Raw genomic sequence first — 15,526 nt, forward strand, 5'->3', positions numbered from 1 at the left:
ATTTGGGATACTAAAAAATCCAGAGGTTGTTTATCCTAATTAAGTTTAACTAGTAGCTAAGCATTATTGATGGAATTAAACAGTTAAACTTAAAGAAACAGTATCAGATAACCAAGTATAAATTCAGTATAATAACTGGTATACAACAAGGAGATTCAACTTGCTACTAAAACTTTTAAACTAAAAATGAATTTGGACAAAACTAGATAAATTGGATAGGATGCGAGAAGTGAAAGTAGTGACAACTTTAACAAAATCTAGTAAAACTCTTACTATTTCTCTTTCTTCTATCTTATGAAGGTAGCATTGTGAAGCTAACAATTCACAATTATATAATTATTACAGTTGAAAATTCAGCATTGTTTAGACGTGTTTAGCTGGAAAATAATTATAATGAACCCTGTGCAAGCTGTGGTACAAGAATCACCCAAAGTGATTATTATACAACAGTTCAGAGCCAAGAGGATTAACTCTGATTTGGTGGAGTTAATAGGCAAGTTTACAAGCGTGAAAGTTCGAAAAGCAGTTTAATTAATCCAACGGTAATTCAATTTAACGAGACAAGGTGGATGAAATAATATTTTTTGTTGGGAAAGATTTCAAGCTTGTCTCTCTCACCAACAGAAGTGGGCCCAGTAAAAGCTATTATCTCACCCACCTTGTCTCTCTAAGATCCAGGGACCCACATGGCTATGACAACACTACATATTCAAATTAAAGTTAATCAAGACGGTTGAGGGAGTGTTCTTAGCTCTCTCCTGCCAACAAACAGCAGCTACACTGGGTGCCTTACAGTGGCAAGGCGTTAGTGGCACAGCTGTGCCGCTGTAAGCTGCGCAGTGTAGACATAGCCTTAGTCTACTTTAAGGCTCTATTTCTTTTTCCAATTTCTAGTTGATTCATTTCCTTTTTACTATTTTTAATTGGGATATTTTTCATAGTTGATAGGTTTATATGACTTTGGTATATAGGATGGAAGTTGATAGGTTTATATGACTTTGGTATTTTCCAAGTAAGAGTTCCTACCAGTCCAAAAGTCTGGTTTTATGGAATAGAGCTGAACTCCAGTGGATTAGGTATTCTAGGAAAACACGCTCCAAGACTAATGTCTATCTTTCTTCCAAGCACACAAAGTACCTGTTGAATTTTAGCAATGGGCACTGATTTCCTATTTTTTTCTGATCTTTAAAGAAGTGGCTCTGCTCACCCTCTCAGTCCCTTCTATTTTTGTGGGTGAAGTCTTCCTCTTTGTAGCTTGGCTTAGGATTTTCTTCTGGGAAACATCTTTTCCCCCAAGCTGCTTATTATTGGGATTCTGGAGTTTCTCAGTCAAAGAAAGTTGCTCTTAGGGAGAGTTAAACAAACACTTCTCATGTGGAATGACCCAGCTTTCTCTAAATCAGGGGCTCATAGTCTGATCACAATCTGCTGGAGGTAGATTTTGCAGGACAGAGGTTTTTGCAGTGCTCCCTCTAATTTTTCCACACATGTGTGGAATGAATTTTGTTATGTGCACCAATATGGAGGTGATGTGTGACACGTCACCTTCATATTGGTGCACATAACAAAATTCATGTGATGGGGTGGGGCTGAGGAATTCTTGTGGGAGGGGGCTCAGGGTTGGGGTGCAGGGCTGTGAGGGCTCTGGCTGGCGGTGCGGGTTCTGGTATGGGGCTGAGGATGAGGGGCTCAGGGCTGGGGCAGAAGATTGGATGCAGGGGGTGAGGGCTCCAGCTGGGGTGCAGGCTCTGGGGTGGGGCCAGGGATGAGGCTTTTGGGGTGCAAGAGGGTGCTCCAGGGCTACAGTGGGGAAAAAGGACTCCCCCCAGCGCTCTCTCCCCACAGCAGCACCTGGGCTTAGGGGGAGGAGGCACCTGTCCCCACCACGGGAGCTCTGGGGCTGGTGCTGCAGGATAGCTGCCCCTCCCCCGGCCCCAGCAAGTCTGAGCTGGGGGAGGGCCACCCGGGCCGCTCCTGGGTCCGGGCTGCTCTGGCTGTGCCTGGGCCCAATCTGGCCATCCCTGGATCTGGGCCACGGCAAATCCAGGCTGCAGGGTGAGTTGGGGCGGAGGGGGAGGGGGTACCCTAAGCATTTGCGCAGCGCTAAATAGGGTTCTGCGCGGCCATGTTGCCACACAGCTTACAGGGAATTTAGGTTTTGGGCTAGACAATCCTTTTTTATGCATTATCACTCCATGCGGTTGTAATGGGGGGACTCAATCTACCCCAAAGGACATATTAGGCAAGTTTCCATTGTCCGTTTTGGAGAGGCATTTTCTTTTATTGCAGGTGGTCATTCATTAACTGGACAGGTCAAACTGTCATAGCAAGTTTCTGTCCATCCAGCAGGTGCATTTGGGCATCACAAGAAATTCCTTTCCATCCTTTTCTTGGAATCCTTCATTAGCATAGAATCTGCCACCTCTTAGCTGAATACTTTTATACAGTGGACCAGGTTCAACAAAGGATATTGAGGAATACCTCCACCTCTGAATATCTCGTGGCTAGGGCACTCACTTGGGAGGTGGCAGATTACTTGGGGAGGTGAAGGGATTTGAACAGCATAGAGGAGACTTGAACCTCCTGGGTGCGTACCTCAACTACTGGGCTAAAGGGTATAAAAGAGGTCCGTGTCCTCTTTTCCCATACCCCAGGTATTTTGTGTAGCATTAGGTGGCTTTGGAACACTCCAACTGGATGGGGCCCCATCGGCAGAGGAGCACTTATCCCCAGTTTATGAATCACAGGAAGAGACAGGTGCTTCCCTGGAGCCTGGACTTAGGTACCTATGTACAAGAAAAGGGCAGGACTCAAGACACCCCCGACTCCTTAGCATGTCCCATTGGCTAGCTTAGGTGGCTCCCCACCTAGCATGCTTGGTTTTGTGAATCACATTCTGAGATGTCTCTTTCTCCCCATTCATTTTATAGACAGCCCAGGTGCCTAACTTAGGCTTTGTGGATCCCAGTGTTGTTTCTGTGATTGTCTAGAAGTGTGGTATCACAACACTCAGCATTGTAACACTTAAGTCCCTTGGTGGATCCACGTCTAAAAAACTATGACGAATAAATGAGAAGTCACAGAATATCAGAGAGCTTTCTAGCACCAAATAAATTTAGGAGCTGAAGAGAGGATGTCCAGAACTTCTTGAGACGTAATAAACAAATCCCATCACAGCATGGGAATCTTATCCCAGCCTCTTTTCCTACAGGGCTCTCTTCTAGAAAGGGGATTTCAATCTCTGTTTTAACAACTATTGTTCGTCCTTATTGCATGGCCACTCCAGCCTCGCCTGGTCCTGATATTCAAAGCATTTACAGGCTGTCTCCAGTGTGGATTCTGTAATGCTTAATACCAGTTTATCTCCAATTGAAGTTTAGCCCATAGTCAGGGCAGTTATAGGGTTTTTTTCCAATGTGGGTTCTCTGATGTGATAGAATGTGTGAGGTTCAACTAAAACTTTTCCTGTACTTACTGTATTTGTAGCATTTCTCCCTGTGTGGGTTCCCTGGAGATTATAGGAGCTAAGCTGTTACCGAAACTTTTCCCACAGTCAAGACATTGATAATGGTCTCACTCTGCTATGGATTCTCTGATGTGCAGTAAGGGCTGAACGTGTACTGAAGTTTTTCCCACATTCGGGGCATTTAAAGGGTTTCTCCCCTGTGTGTATTCTCTGGTGAGTAATAACATTTGAGCTTCGACTGAAGCTTTTCCCACAGTCAGGACAATTATACGGTCTCTCTCCTGTGTGGGTTCTGTGATGTAATAGAAGGTTTGAGATGTGACGAAAGCTTTTCCCACACTCTTTGCATCTGTAGGGTCTCTCCCCTCTGTGGATTCTCCGGTGTTTAGTGAGGGCAGAGCTGTCACTGAAGCTTTTCCCACAATTGGGGCATTTGTAGGGCTTCTCTCCTGTGTGTTTTCTCTGATGTCTAGTGAGGTCTGAGCTTCGACCAAAGCTTCTCTCACACTCAATGCATTTATAGGGTTTCTCCCCTGTGTGAATTCTCTGGTGTATAATAAGATCTGAGCTTGAACCAAAGCTTTTCCCACACTCAGGGCACTTAAAGGGCTTCTCTCCTGTGTGGACTCTCTGATGTTTATTAAAGTGGGATCTGTCACTGAAGTTCTTCCCGCACTCATTACACTTATAGGGTTTCTCTCCAGTGTGGATTCTCTGGTGTCTAACAAGTTTCAAGAGCTGAACAAAGCTTTCCCCACATGTTGGGCATTTGAAAGGTCTCTCCCCCGTGTGGGTTCTCTGATGTGATAGAAGGTTTCCACTCCGACTAAAGCTTTTCCCACACTCGTTGCATCTGTAGGGTCTCTCCCCCGTGTGGATTCTCTGATGCGATAGAAGTTGTGAGCTATGACTAAAGCTTTTCCCACATTCAGTGCATATGTAGGGTCTCTCCCCCGTGTGGATTCTCTGGTGCAATAGAAGTTGTGAGCTATGACTAAAGCTTTTCCCACATTCATTGCATATGTAGGGTTTCTCCTTCATGTGGGTTCTCTGATGTGATAGAAGGTATGCATTCTGACTAAAGCTTTTCCCACACTCATTGCATCTGTAGGGTCTATCCCCAGTATGGATTCTCTGATGTGCTAGAAGGTTTCCACTCCGACTAAAGCTTTTCCCACACTCGTTGCATCTGTAGGGTCTCTCCCCAGTGTGGATTCTCTGGTGAATAGTGAGAGTTGAGCTCTGACTAAAGCTTCTCCCACACTCCTTGCATTTATAGGGTCTGTTTCCTGTGTGGGTTCTCTGGTGACTAATAAAGGCTGATCTCCAGCAGAAGCTTTTCCCACAGAAACTGCATGTATGGGGTCTATCTCCACTGGGGATTCTCTGTTGAACAGTTTCTTTGATTTTCTTGACCACTCGACTCCTGTGAGTGGATTTACACTGGTTCTCCTTTGCATGGTTTCTCTGATGCCTCTCTGGCTTGCACTGACTTTCATGGGCTTCTCCCTGTTCAGCACACTGAGAAACATCCCCTTCAGATCTTCCTGATACCATCTCACCTGTTTCCACATGCTCAGGACCTTCCAGTTGATGATTCTCCTTCTTGTTCTCACTCACCATCCTCTCACCTGCTGGGATAGGGAGACAATCCAGACAGGAGTCACTTGCTGTGCTGGGAGGAAAAGAAACTTCAGAGAAGAACAGCAAAGGTGGACCCTGATGGTTCTTGGGGTACCTAGCACTGTGAGTCATCTAGTTACCCACCTGCATCCAGCATGATGCAGACATACTTGTGCTTAGCTGGGTGTCAGCTCCCTGACACTACCAGTCTGCTAGCCGCTACAGCACTCTCCTCTGGATATGCCAGCCCTTACTTTGCCTTGCAGGTTAACAATAGGTGCACCCTAATCCCCAAGTCCCTTTGAAGCATTCCTCTGTAATGTCCAGCCCCTTATGCACTGACCATACACAAAAATATCAGATCTTCTGTCTCCAAAGGAAAAGCATACACACTCGCTGGTATGATTCAGTTCAGGACCAACATCTAGCTTAATACCACAGCACTTAGACATATCTATAGTGAAAACCACAATAAGTTCATTAACAAAGATTCAAGGTTCAAGTAGCAGTGCGTAAGGATATTGGAGACATATACAACAAAAATCATAACACTCTTTCTAGAGACTTAACAGACTAACCTCCTGTCTAAAGAAGTTTTATCTCAGCCAGTGTCTTCTGCAGCATTTCAACCAAGGTTGGTTGAGATCCTGTTTTCATGAAGGTAACCGAACCACCTGTTTACTTCCTAGGTGCAGGATAAAAGGGTGTCTTCTTTGCCTTCCATTTATATCCCCAAAATTCATTCTTTGTGCCCCAAGTCAGGATGACCACCTGCACCTTATTTTCCTGAGTGCTGCTTCCCTGTTTTTACATATCTCCATTGACTTTGTATGTAAGTATGTACCATGGGGCTGGATTCCAGTACTTAATTTACACCTCAACAAAGAGAGGTGACTAAACTTCTCCTATCTGACAGAAAACCTGTTTGCCAACTCTGCCATGACACAGACTTTAAATCATATTTTCAGGATCTAGACACACCTCCTTCCACAGAATCTGCACATATATTTCACAACAACATTAATTTCCACTGTGACCCCAGTTTTCATTTAAGACTGCACAGGCTGTTCTTTGGTGAAACAGAATGTACATAAAAAGAAAAGGAATACTTGTGGCACCTTAGAGACTAACCAATTTATTTGAGTATAAGCTTTCATGAGCTACAGCTCATTGCATCGGATGCATTCAGTGGAAAATACAGTGGGGAGATTTATATACCTAGAGAACATGAAACAATGGGTGTTACCATACACACTGTAAGGAGAGTGATCACTTAAAGTGAAAAGAAAAGGAGTACTTGTGGCACCTTAGAGACTAACCAATTTATTTGAGCATGAGCTTTCGTGAGCTACAGCTCACTTCATCAGTGACTAATACAGACTAATACAGACTAACACGGCTGTTCCTCTGAAACCTGTCACTTAAGGTGAGCTATTACCAGCAGGAGTGTGTGTGGGGGGGAAACCTTTTGTAGTGATAATCAAGGTGGGCCATTTCCAGCAGTTGACAAGAACGTCTGAGGAACAGTGGGGGGAATTAATTTGCAAAACTGGATACAATTAACTTAGGCTTGAATAGAGACTGGGAGTGGATGGGCCATTACACAAAGTAAAACTATTTCCCCATGTTTATTCCCCCTCCCAACCCCCACTGTTCCTCAGATGTTCTTGTCAATTGCTGGAAATGGCCCACCTTGATTATCACTACAAAAGGTTCTCACCCCCCCCCCCACCCTGGTCTCCTGCTGGTAATAGCTCATCTTAAGTGATCACTCTCCTTACAGTGTGTATGGTAACACCCATTGTTTCATGTTCTCTATTTATATAAATCTCCCCACTGTATTTTCCACTGAATGCATCCGATGAAGTGAGCTGTAGCCCACGAAAGCTTATGCTCTAATAAATTTGTTAGTCTCTAAGGTGCCACAAGTCCTCCTTTTCTTTTTGTGAATACAGACTAACACGGCTGCTACTCTGAAACCTGTTAGAATGTACATACAAAAACCGGGATGTTCCTGTAACCCCCTTGCCAGCTAGCATCCTGGGGTTCTTGCATCACAGAAACAAACCCAAGTAACTGCTGGGGAGATCAACAAATGAGGAAATAAACTCCTCCCACCCCACCCCAAAAAAAACCCCTTCTCCAGAGGAAAGAAAGGAGGGGACCAATTCCACCTCCACATCACATCTGAATACTCAAAGAAAAGGGGAGCTCCAGCCAGGTGTGAGTCCTGCTGGGCAGGAAGCCACAAGGATATGACACCTGCTAACCTGGGTAAAACAAGGCAGAACAAACCCAAATAGCTGCACAGGAGATTAATCAATCAAATGCCCTCCCAGTCCTTGGCCAGGAGCAAGGACCTGCTGGCTGAAGCCCAGGAACAGTGATGAGCACAGCTGGCCCCCATTTGAGCTGCCTGATGGGCCAAGCCACCAAGGGCTGAGGGGGTTAGCAGACCTGCTCCGGCGGTTCATTGTATTTGCCCAGCGCTATGGTAGCTCCTGCTTATTCTCAGCCTTACTCCTGCCTTGTTTCAGCCTTGCCCTTTCCTTGCCTCATTCCGGGTAATGTGCTTCTAGCCCTCACCTCCCATTCCTGACTTCAGCTCTAACTCTGGCTTCTGGCATCCAGCCTCAGATTCCAGTTCTGACACTTGGCTCCAGCTGCAGGTTCCTGACGCTGTCTGTGACCCATGGCTCTGACCGTTAGGACTGACTCCTGCTCCAACCACTAGACATGACCACCCATGTCCTGGTCCCCAACACCCTTTCCCAAAGAAGGGAGAGGAGGGGATCAATTCTGCCTCCCCTTCCCATCTGCAGATTGAAGAGGGGAGTGGATACCCAGTCAGACAGACCCCCCCCCCGGTTTGATGTCTGCCATGAGGGTATAAAAACTGAGCCATTTTATCAGACTGATCACGAGTGGTCATCTTTACAGATCTCGCTTCCTCATAGCCCTGGAGAATAGGTAGAGGCAGAAACTGGCTTTTCCTCTCCCTGCTCCTCACCTTGTCCTAGGAAAGTCAATCTGCCCGGGGTGCTGCAGGGAATGGGGCTGGGCAGGGAGCCGGGAACCTCGCTCCCCATTGACTGCTCCTGCTGCCCCTGTCTCTCCTCCCCTCGGGCTGGGAGACTCGGTCCCTGGCTCGGCCCGGGGCGGTCGCTCTCCCGGCGTTGGCTCGGCTCCTGCAGGCGCTCAGGGGGGCAGAGACTAGGGAGGGCCAGGGAGGGCAGCAGCTCCGGGACTCGCAGACCCCCGCCCCCCCCGGGAGCAGAGCTGGGGCGAGGAGGGGCCGTTGGTGCAGAGTCACTTTCCTGCCCGGCCCCGGCCCTTTCCCCGGGTCTCTCCCCTCACCTGCAGGCTCCGGCTCAGGGGCTGGTCTCGGCAGAGCCCGCTGCTGCCCAGGGGCTGGCTCCAGCCCCCAGAGAAAATCCCCCCGGCTGAGCCCCCAGGGGCGCTAGGGAAGGGCTCCCCCCCCAAACACACCCCGCTGGGGAGCAGCTGATCAGCTCCTAGATCACAATGGATGCGGCAGCAGCAAGGTCTTCTGAGTCCCAACCAGGAAGTGTGAATGAGCAGACAGAGTGTTATTTGCTGCCTCCCCTCCCCTCGCAATGCTCAGAGCCCTCTGGTGGCCACAGCCCCAGCTCGTGAAGCCGCCGGCGCACCCACCCACCCTCACACTTTGGAGCCAGAACAGCAGCGCAGGAAGCAACAGATTTAGCTCCTTGGTTGTTCCAGGGCAGGCTGGAGCTAGGCGAATGCTCAGTGACAGCTGCTGGAGCCGCTGCCCTGGCTCTACCCCTACTGCCCCCCAGACTCTGCTTCCTGCAAGACGAAGCTGACGAGGGAGCAAGAGGGGGAAATCGGGGGGGAGGATGGGCAGAAATTGTTCAGGAGCCAACGTGTGAAACGAGGGTAAGGGGGAGGGGCAGGCAGATGGAGAAAATCGGGGACAGGGAGCAGGAGCTGGGGTTCAGAAAGGGGAGATATTGTGCCAGACCATGTCAGAGGGGAAACCCTGACAGGGAAGGGTACAGGGGATAAAAGTTACTGCAAACGGGGTGAGCCATCAGTAGTGGTTGCCAAACAGGGTGTAGATTGCTGGCAGAGGGGCTTGTGCTGTTCGCTGGACGGTCCGTCTGAGCTCCCGCTCCCCGGCTCTGTGTAGTCTATTGCCTAGATACAGAAGCTCTTTCTCTATCTGAAATGATGTAGCGAGCTACCAAGGAAACCTGGTTCATTGAAATCTCTCTCTCTCTCTCTCTCTCTCTCACAAACACACATCCTGTTGTTTTGTGTTTAAAATAATTCCTTGTCAGTTTACATAGTTCACAGATTTGTCTCATCTGCTGTTCTGATTTGCCTCATTTTGAAGGCCATTCTGTAATCACTGTCAATGTACCATCACACGTTTTAATTATTCATTTAAATATAATTTTTATTACTCCTATTTTTTAGTACTCTGGCATTTGCCTTGGTTAGCATTGTGCTGCTGTTGTGCTACTTAGCTTATATTTTTAATAACAAATAATCATGGACAATATTAATTGATGAGTGAAGGGGCATGCCCTCATTCTAGTGGAGAAGAGACTAAGCTCTTCTGGGCTCCAGTCTGCATTGCCTGAAGGGGGAGCTTTAAAGGGGGAAAACTGTCACAAGAAGCAGTAGTAAAAAGAACAGGAGTACTTGTGGCACCTTAGAGACTAACAAATTTATTAGAGCATAAGCTTTCATGAGCTACAGCTCACTTCATCGGAAGCTTATGCTTTAATAAATTTGTTAGTCTATAAGGTGCCACAAGTACTCCTTTTCTTTTTACAGATACAGACTAACATGGCTGCTACTCTGAAACCTGTCAAGAAGCAGTAGTGAACAGGAAAAAGACAGCTGAGCTTCAGAGACTGCTGACAACAGAGACAGATCAGCCAAGAGGGAGGCACTTGCAGGCCCCACCACCCCTGAAGCTGTATGGACCACCTATGAAGCAGGGTGTCCCAAAAGGAGGGGCTGGAGGTAGACCCTAATTAAAGAAACTATACTAGCTGATAAACCAACCCCAAAGGGGCACCCCAAAAGACAGCCTAAAAGACCAAACATCTTTGCCTTTTGTTTCTTTTACTCTGATTTCCCACATCTCTCCAGAGAAAGAGAGAGAAAAGGACCTTTGTGTTCTTGGTTTGTTTTTTGTTTGGAGAACACCTTGTGTGCTATGGACAGGGGAGGGGTATCATGAACATCTCGAATTGGGGTCTGGTGGGGACTCAGGGAGCTAGGGCGGACTCACTGCAGGAAGCGCACAGTGTGGAAGGGGATGCTGAATGCTCCGAGGTCAGACCCAGGAAGGTCAAAGCTGTGTAAGCTTCTTGCCCTGGAGACAGTATGTTCAGAGAGGAGGCTTCCCCAGAGTCCTGACTGGCTTCATATGGAGTAGTTCCAGAGCATCGCCCGGGTGACTCCATGATAGTCTCTTTCCATTGTAGATCAGTCCATAGGTTATCTGTTAATGCATTGAAACTAGTGTAAAGTATTGAAAACAGTATTTGAAATATTTATGTATACCTTTTAAACACAAACTATTAGGCAGAAAAATCTACCACTGTTCTTCATATGGACTTCCCACTATTGCCACCGTTACACACATTGAACAAGTTTTCAATTCAAAATTTCAACTTCTGTGCTTTGGCACACTCATATCAACAAGTTCCCCTCTGATCTCATTTCAGAGTCATTTTCTCAGGCCTTTTCCTCGCTGCTTAAACTGAAGTGCCTTATCCTCACTGAGTTTTTTTCCTCAGAATAACACCTGCTCCAATAGGCTATGCTTTGACCAAAAGTAAATTGTCATTCCTCAGAATTAAAAATAAAAAGAGAAACCACCAACACAATAATAGACATAGGAAAACCTAGTAAAAAAAAATTAAGGCACAAGAGCAAACACAACCCTTGCAAGGGTTTCTATGGTTTTAAACCTCGGACTGCTTGCATTGTAAGCAAGAATCGTATCCCTAGATGAACAAACAATGCTTTGGCCCAAAAGCAATCATCATTCCTTAGAACTGTGGGAAAAAACAGGCAAATCTAGCTATAAAATGTAAAAGTAGCGCACCTAACTTCACTTTTAAAGGTCTCTCCCATGGTGTCTCACATCTTAAAGCAAGAAACTGAAATTCAGATCCTAATGAAGCTATAACTCCGAGACAAACAAACCAGGCTTTGCCCAAAACCTCTGGTCATTCCTTAGTTTTTTTCCTCTCTCTGTAACATATGTGCATTAACTTCACATCCTTAGTGTTACACCCCATAGACATGCCCTTTATAAGGGACAGGAATAAGAGAAATTGGGGGGGGGGGGAAGAGGTTGAAAGCCTCTGTTAATTTCTTTAGTTTAAAAGGCTTTAAATGGTTTTCCATGGCACACACCCAAATGGGGGGCTCTAGACATTCAGACTCAAACACCCTGGGATAACTAACAGGCATTAGCTATCTCCCCATGAAAACATAGTGGAGACAAAGCACGTTGCTTTGGTTCCCTTTTGGAAAAACTAAAGGAGTAACAGGATAATTCATGTCCAAAAAAAAAAAAAAATCTTATTTTGGGCAGTACAGAAAAATAAACTTGTCAGAATGAAGAATTTCATTGAAAGGTATCACAAAAAGTCTATGAAATTAAAATATGTAATTAAAAGGATACACAGTTCAGTAGAAAAATCAACATGTATTAATTCATTTAATTTGTTGAAGAGTAAATTGTGCACTTCAGTGTTCGCAGGATGGTGAATTACTTACAGAAAACAGGATTTTTAATACATTTTCAATTACAAAGGGAGCGGGGAGTCACATGTTACTGGAAGTCCAGAATGGCAGTAACTGCTATAGGAATTAGAGTAGCAGCCGTGTTAGTCTGTATTCGCAAAAAGAAAAGGAGTACTTGTGGCACCTTAGAGACTAACCAATTTATTTGAGCATGAGCTTTCGTGAGCTACAGCTCACTTCATCGGATGCATACCGTGGAAAATACAGTGGGGCGATTTATATACACACAGAACATGAAACAATGGGTGTTATCATACACGCTGTAAGGAGAGTGATCACTTAAGGTGAGCTAATACCAGCAGGAGAGTGGGGAGGGAGCAGGGAGAAGAAAACCTTTTGTAATGATAATCAAGGTGGGCCATTTCCAGTAGTTGACAAGAAAGTCTGAGGAACAGTGGGGCGGGGGGGAGGGGGGAGAAGGGAAATAAACATGGGGAAATAGTTTTACTTTGTGTAATGACCCATCCACTCCCAGTCTCTATTCAAGCCTAAGTTAATTGTATCCAGTTTGCAAATTAATTCCAATTCAGCAGTCTCTCGTTGGAGTCTGTTTTTGATGTCTTTTTGTTGTAATATTGCGACTTTTAGGTCTGTAATCGAGTGACCAGAGAGATTGAAGTGTTCTCTGACTGGTTTATGAATGTTATAATTCTTGACGTCTGATTTGTGTCCATTTATTCTTTTACGTAGAGACTGTCCAGTTTGACCAATGTACATGGCAGAGGGGCATTGCTGGCACATGATGGCATATATCACATTGGTAGAAGTGCAGGTGAACGAGCCTCTGATAGTGTGGCTGATGTGATTAGGCCCTATGATGGTGTCCCCTGAATAGATATGTGGACACAGTTGGCAACGGGCTTTGTTGCAAGGTTAGGTTCCTGGGTTAGTGGTTCTGTTGTGTGGTGTGTGGTTGCTGGTGAGTATTTGCTTCAGGTTGGGGGGCTGTCTGTAAGCAAGGACTGGCCTGTCTCCCAAGATCTGTGAGAGTGATGGGTCATCCTTCAGGATAGGTCGTAGATCTTTGATGATGACTGTTCCTCAGATGTTCTTGTCAATTGCTGGAAATAGCCCACCTTGATTATCACTACAAAAGGTTTCTCCCCCCCCCCCCCCCCGCTAGTATTAGCTCATCTTAAGTGATCACTCTCCTTACAGTGTGTATGATAACACCCATTGTTTCATGTTCTCTGTGTATATAAATCTCCCCACTGTATTTTTCACTGAATGCATCCGATGAAGTGAGCTGTAGCTCAGGAAAGCTTATGCTCAAATAAATTGGTTAGTCTCTAAGGTGCCACAAGTACTCCTTTTCTTTTTGCTATAGGAATGTACAACCATTTTAAGTATATGAATTATTTGGGTGAGGTGACAGCAAAAGTATGAAGAGTGTGTTCCCTAAAGGCTCAAAAAAAAAAAAAAAATTAAAAGAATCCCAAATGTAATTATTTATGTATTTTAATTGCATTCCTCTTGGGTATATAACTCACGATTTTGAATATTTCTGGTTATTAATATATCCCGGGTTGTGAACTTATATTTAGTAAGAATTAAAGTAGAAGTTTGCCTTTGAGAAGGATTTCAGAAAAGATAGTATAGTTGTACCCTTAGGATCAGATTTTTAAAAGGTATTGAGACACATAGTGGGATTTTCAAAAGGATCTAGGTGCTTTCAACATTTGAAAAATCTGGCCTCTGGTGAATGTTTGGGAACCAAGTTCTACACACAAGTGTGACATGTAAAAAAGCACTAGGGTGCTGGATTGAGAGGCAAAATAAAAATTGACAAAGGCAATCAAAGGAAACCGAAGACGTTCTGACGGTGACCCAGGAAATCAGTCTTGATGTCAAATGGTCCCAAAGAATAAACTTGTGTGATTAAATAGTGAAAAAAACAAGCAAAAATTAAGAATGAAAAGCAAATGTCCCAATACAAACAGGAAGTGCTATACTAGAAGCACTGTGCAATGTCAATTGCTGAAACAACTAGCAACTGTTAATACTTTCAATTATTTGCTGTTAAAAATATAAACTAAATAGCACAATGACATCACAGAATATCAGAGTTAGAAGGGACCTTAGGAGGTCAGTTAGTCCAACCCCCCCTCTCAAAGCAGGACCAATCCCTCAATTTTTTTTGCCGAATTTCCCTAAATGGCCCCCTCAAGGATTGAAGTCACAATCCTGGGTTTCCCACGCCAATGCTCAAACCACTGAGCTATCCCTCTGACATCCGTCTGCAAAATGTTAACGGAGGTAAATGAAGTGCTAAGAGGTGTATTAGAGATGGAAGATTTCAGAGCAGCAGTCCTGTTACTCTGTGTTTGCAAAAAGAAAAGGAGTACTTGTGGCACCTTACAGACTAAAAAATTTATTTGAGGATAAGCTTTTGTGAGCTACAGCTCACTTCATTGGATGCATGCAGTGGAAAATACAGTGGAGAGATTTATATACATAGAGAACATGAAACAATGGGTGTTACCATGCACACTGCAACCAGACTGATCAGGTAAGGTGAGCTATTACCAGCGGGGGTGGGGTGCGGGGGGAGCCTTTTGTAGTGATAATCAAGGTGGGCCATTTCCAGCTGTTGACAAGAACGTCTGAGGACCAGTAGGAAGAGCCACTTTACCCAGGCATTGGGATGCCCTGTGCCTTTAAGAACACAGCCCTAGGAAGCGGGTGCTGAACTGCACCATCCTGTGAGGTGTGGGGTGGAAAGCCCAGGTTCTGACCCCCTTCCCCCGCGCCTTTGCAGCCAATGCGGACATTGGGCTCAGCCCACCTAGGAGGAGCTTTTACCCCTTCCCTGTCCCAGGGGTGTCCCCCCTGCCACTGGTTGTGCCCGTACCTCCTTAACCCTGGCTCCTGCCCCTGATTTTCCCCTTCAGCCCCGCTCCTGCCCCTGCCTGCGGCCAGTTTGCCGCCGCACAGACTGTGCCCATCCCACCCACCCCCCGAATTTGCCCCCTCTGACCGGATCCGCCAAGGGTCCTATGAGCCTGCTTCGTGCCAGCAGAGCGGCCGGTTCCGAGGGGCAGCAGCTCTTTGTAACATCACCGCGCAGGGAGCGGAGCTGGGGCGAGGGGGGGCCGTTGGTGCGGAGTCACTTTCCTGCCCGGCCCCGGCCCTTCCCCCGGGTCTCTCCCCTCACCTGCAGGCTCCGGCTCAGGGGCTGGTGTCGGCAGAGCCCGGGGCTGCTTCCAGCCCCCGGAGAAAGTCCCGCGGCTGGGCCCCGAGGGGCGCTGGGGAAGGGCTCTCCCCGCACACACCCCGCTGGGGAGTCGCTGATCCGGCCTGGCAGCTGGGCTCTCCCCTCCCACCCCACATCAGGGGGCGTTTGGCCGCCGCCCTTGCCGGAAGCAGATTCTGAGGGTAGTGAGGGCAGCAGCTGTTACAGCTCAGCAGAGCCGGGTCAGACGCTGTTTCTGGCTGCCCGCTTATGTGCTCTGGGAGCCATGGCGGATCAGCTGCTGCTGCCCAGCGGGGTCCGAGAAGGGGGAGTTGCGGTCAGATTCACTTGTTTTCCATAAAAAGGGTGTTTAACAATTCCTGAACAATTCTGATGCGTTCAGGCTCTAGGCTGGAGCGTTTAAAGTCAGATCCATTCCTCTCTGT

General features: G+C 46.5%; 1 protein-coding gene across 3 annotated transcripts; it reads right to left on the reverse strand.

The window, feature by feature from the left end:
- Positions 1-1,573: 1,573 nt before the first annotated feature.
- LOC125629156 (uncharacterized) lies at positions 1,574-15,317 on the reverse strand. Of its 3 annotated transcripts, none has more exons than XM_075119752.1 (2): positions 15,063-15,317; positions 1,574-5,097 (listed from the first exon to the last, which is right to left on the reverse strand). In XM_075119752.1, exon 2 carries the CDS (start codon positions 5,087-5,089, stop codon positions 3,554-3,556), a length of 1,536 nt encoding a protein of 511 aa, XP_074975853.1. In that variant the 5' UTR covers positions 5,090-5,097; positions 15,063-15,317; the 3' UTR covers positions 1,574-3,553. The 3 variants fall into 3 exon arrangements, with proteins under 3 accessions (XP_074975853.1, XP_048690420.2, XP_048690422.2); XM_048834463.2 differs by having other exon boundaries at positions 1,574-5,100; positions 15,063-15,316; XM_048834465.2 differs by lacking the exon at positions 15,063-15,317 and adding an exon at positions 8,447-8,511 and having other exon boundaries at positions 1,574-5,100.
- Between the last annotated feature and the right edge of the window lie 209 nt (positions 15,318-15,526).

This window comes from Caretta caretta, chromosome 14, assembly GCF_965140235.1.
Source record: "Caretta caretta isolate rCarCar2 chromosome 14, rCarCar1.hap1, whole genome shotgun sequence".
Classification (NCBI taxonomy): domain Eukaryota; kingdom Metazoa; phylum Chordata; order Testudines; family Cheloniidae; genus Caretta; species Caretta caretta.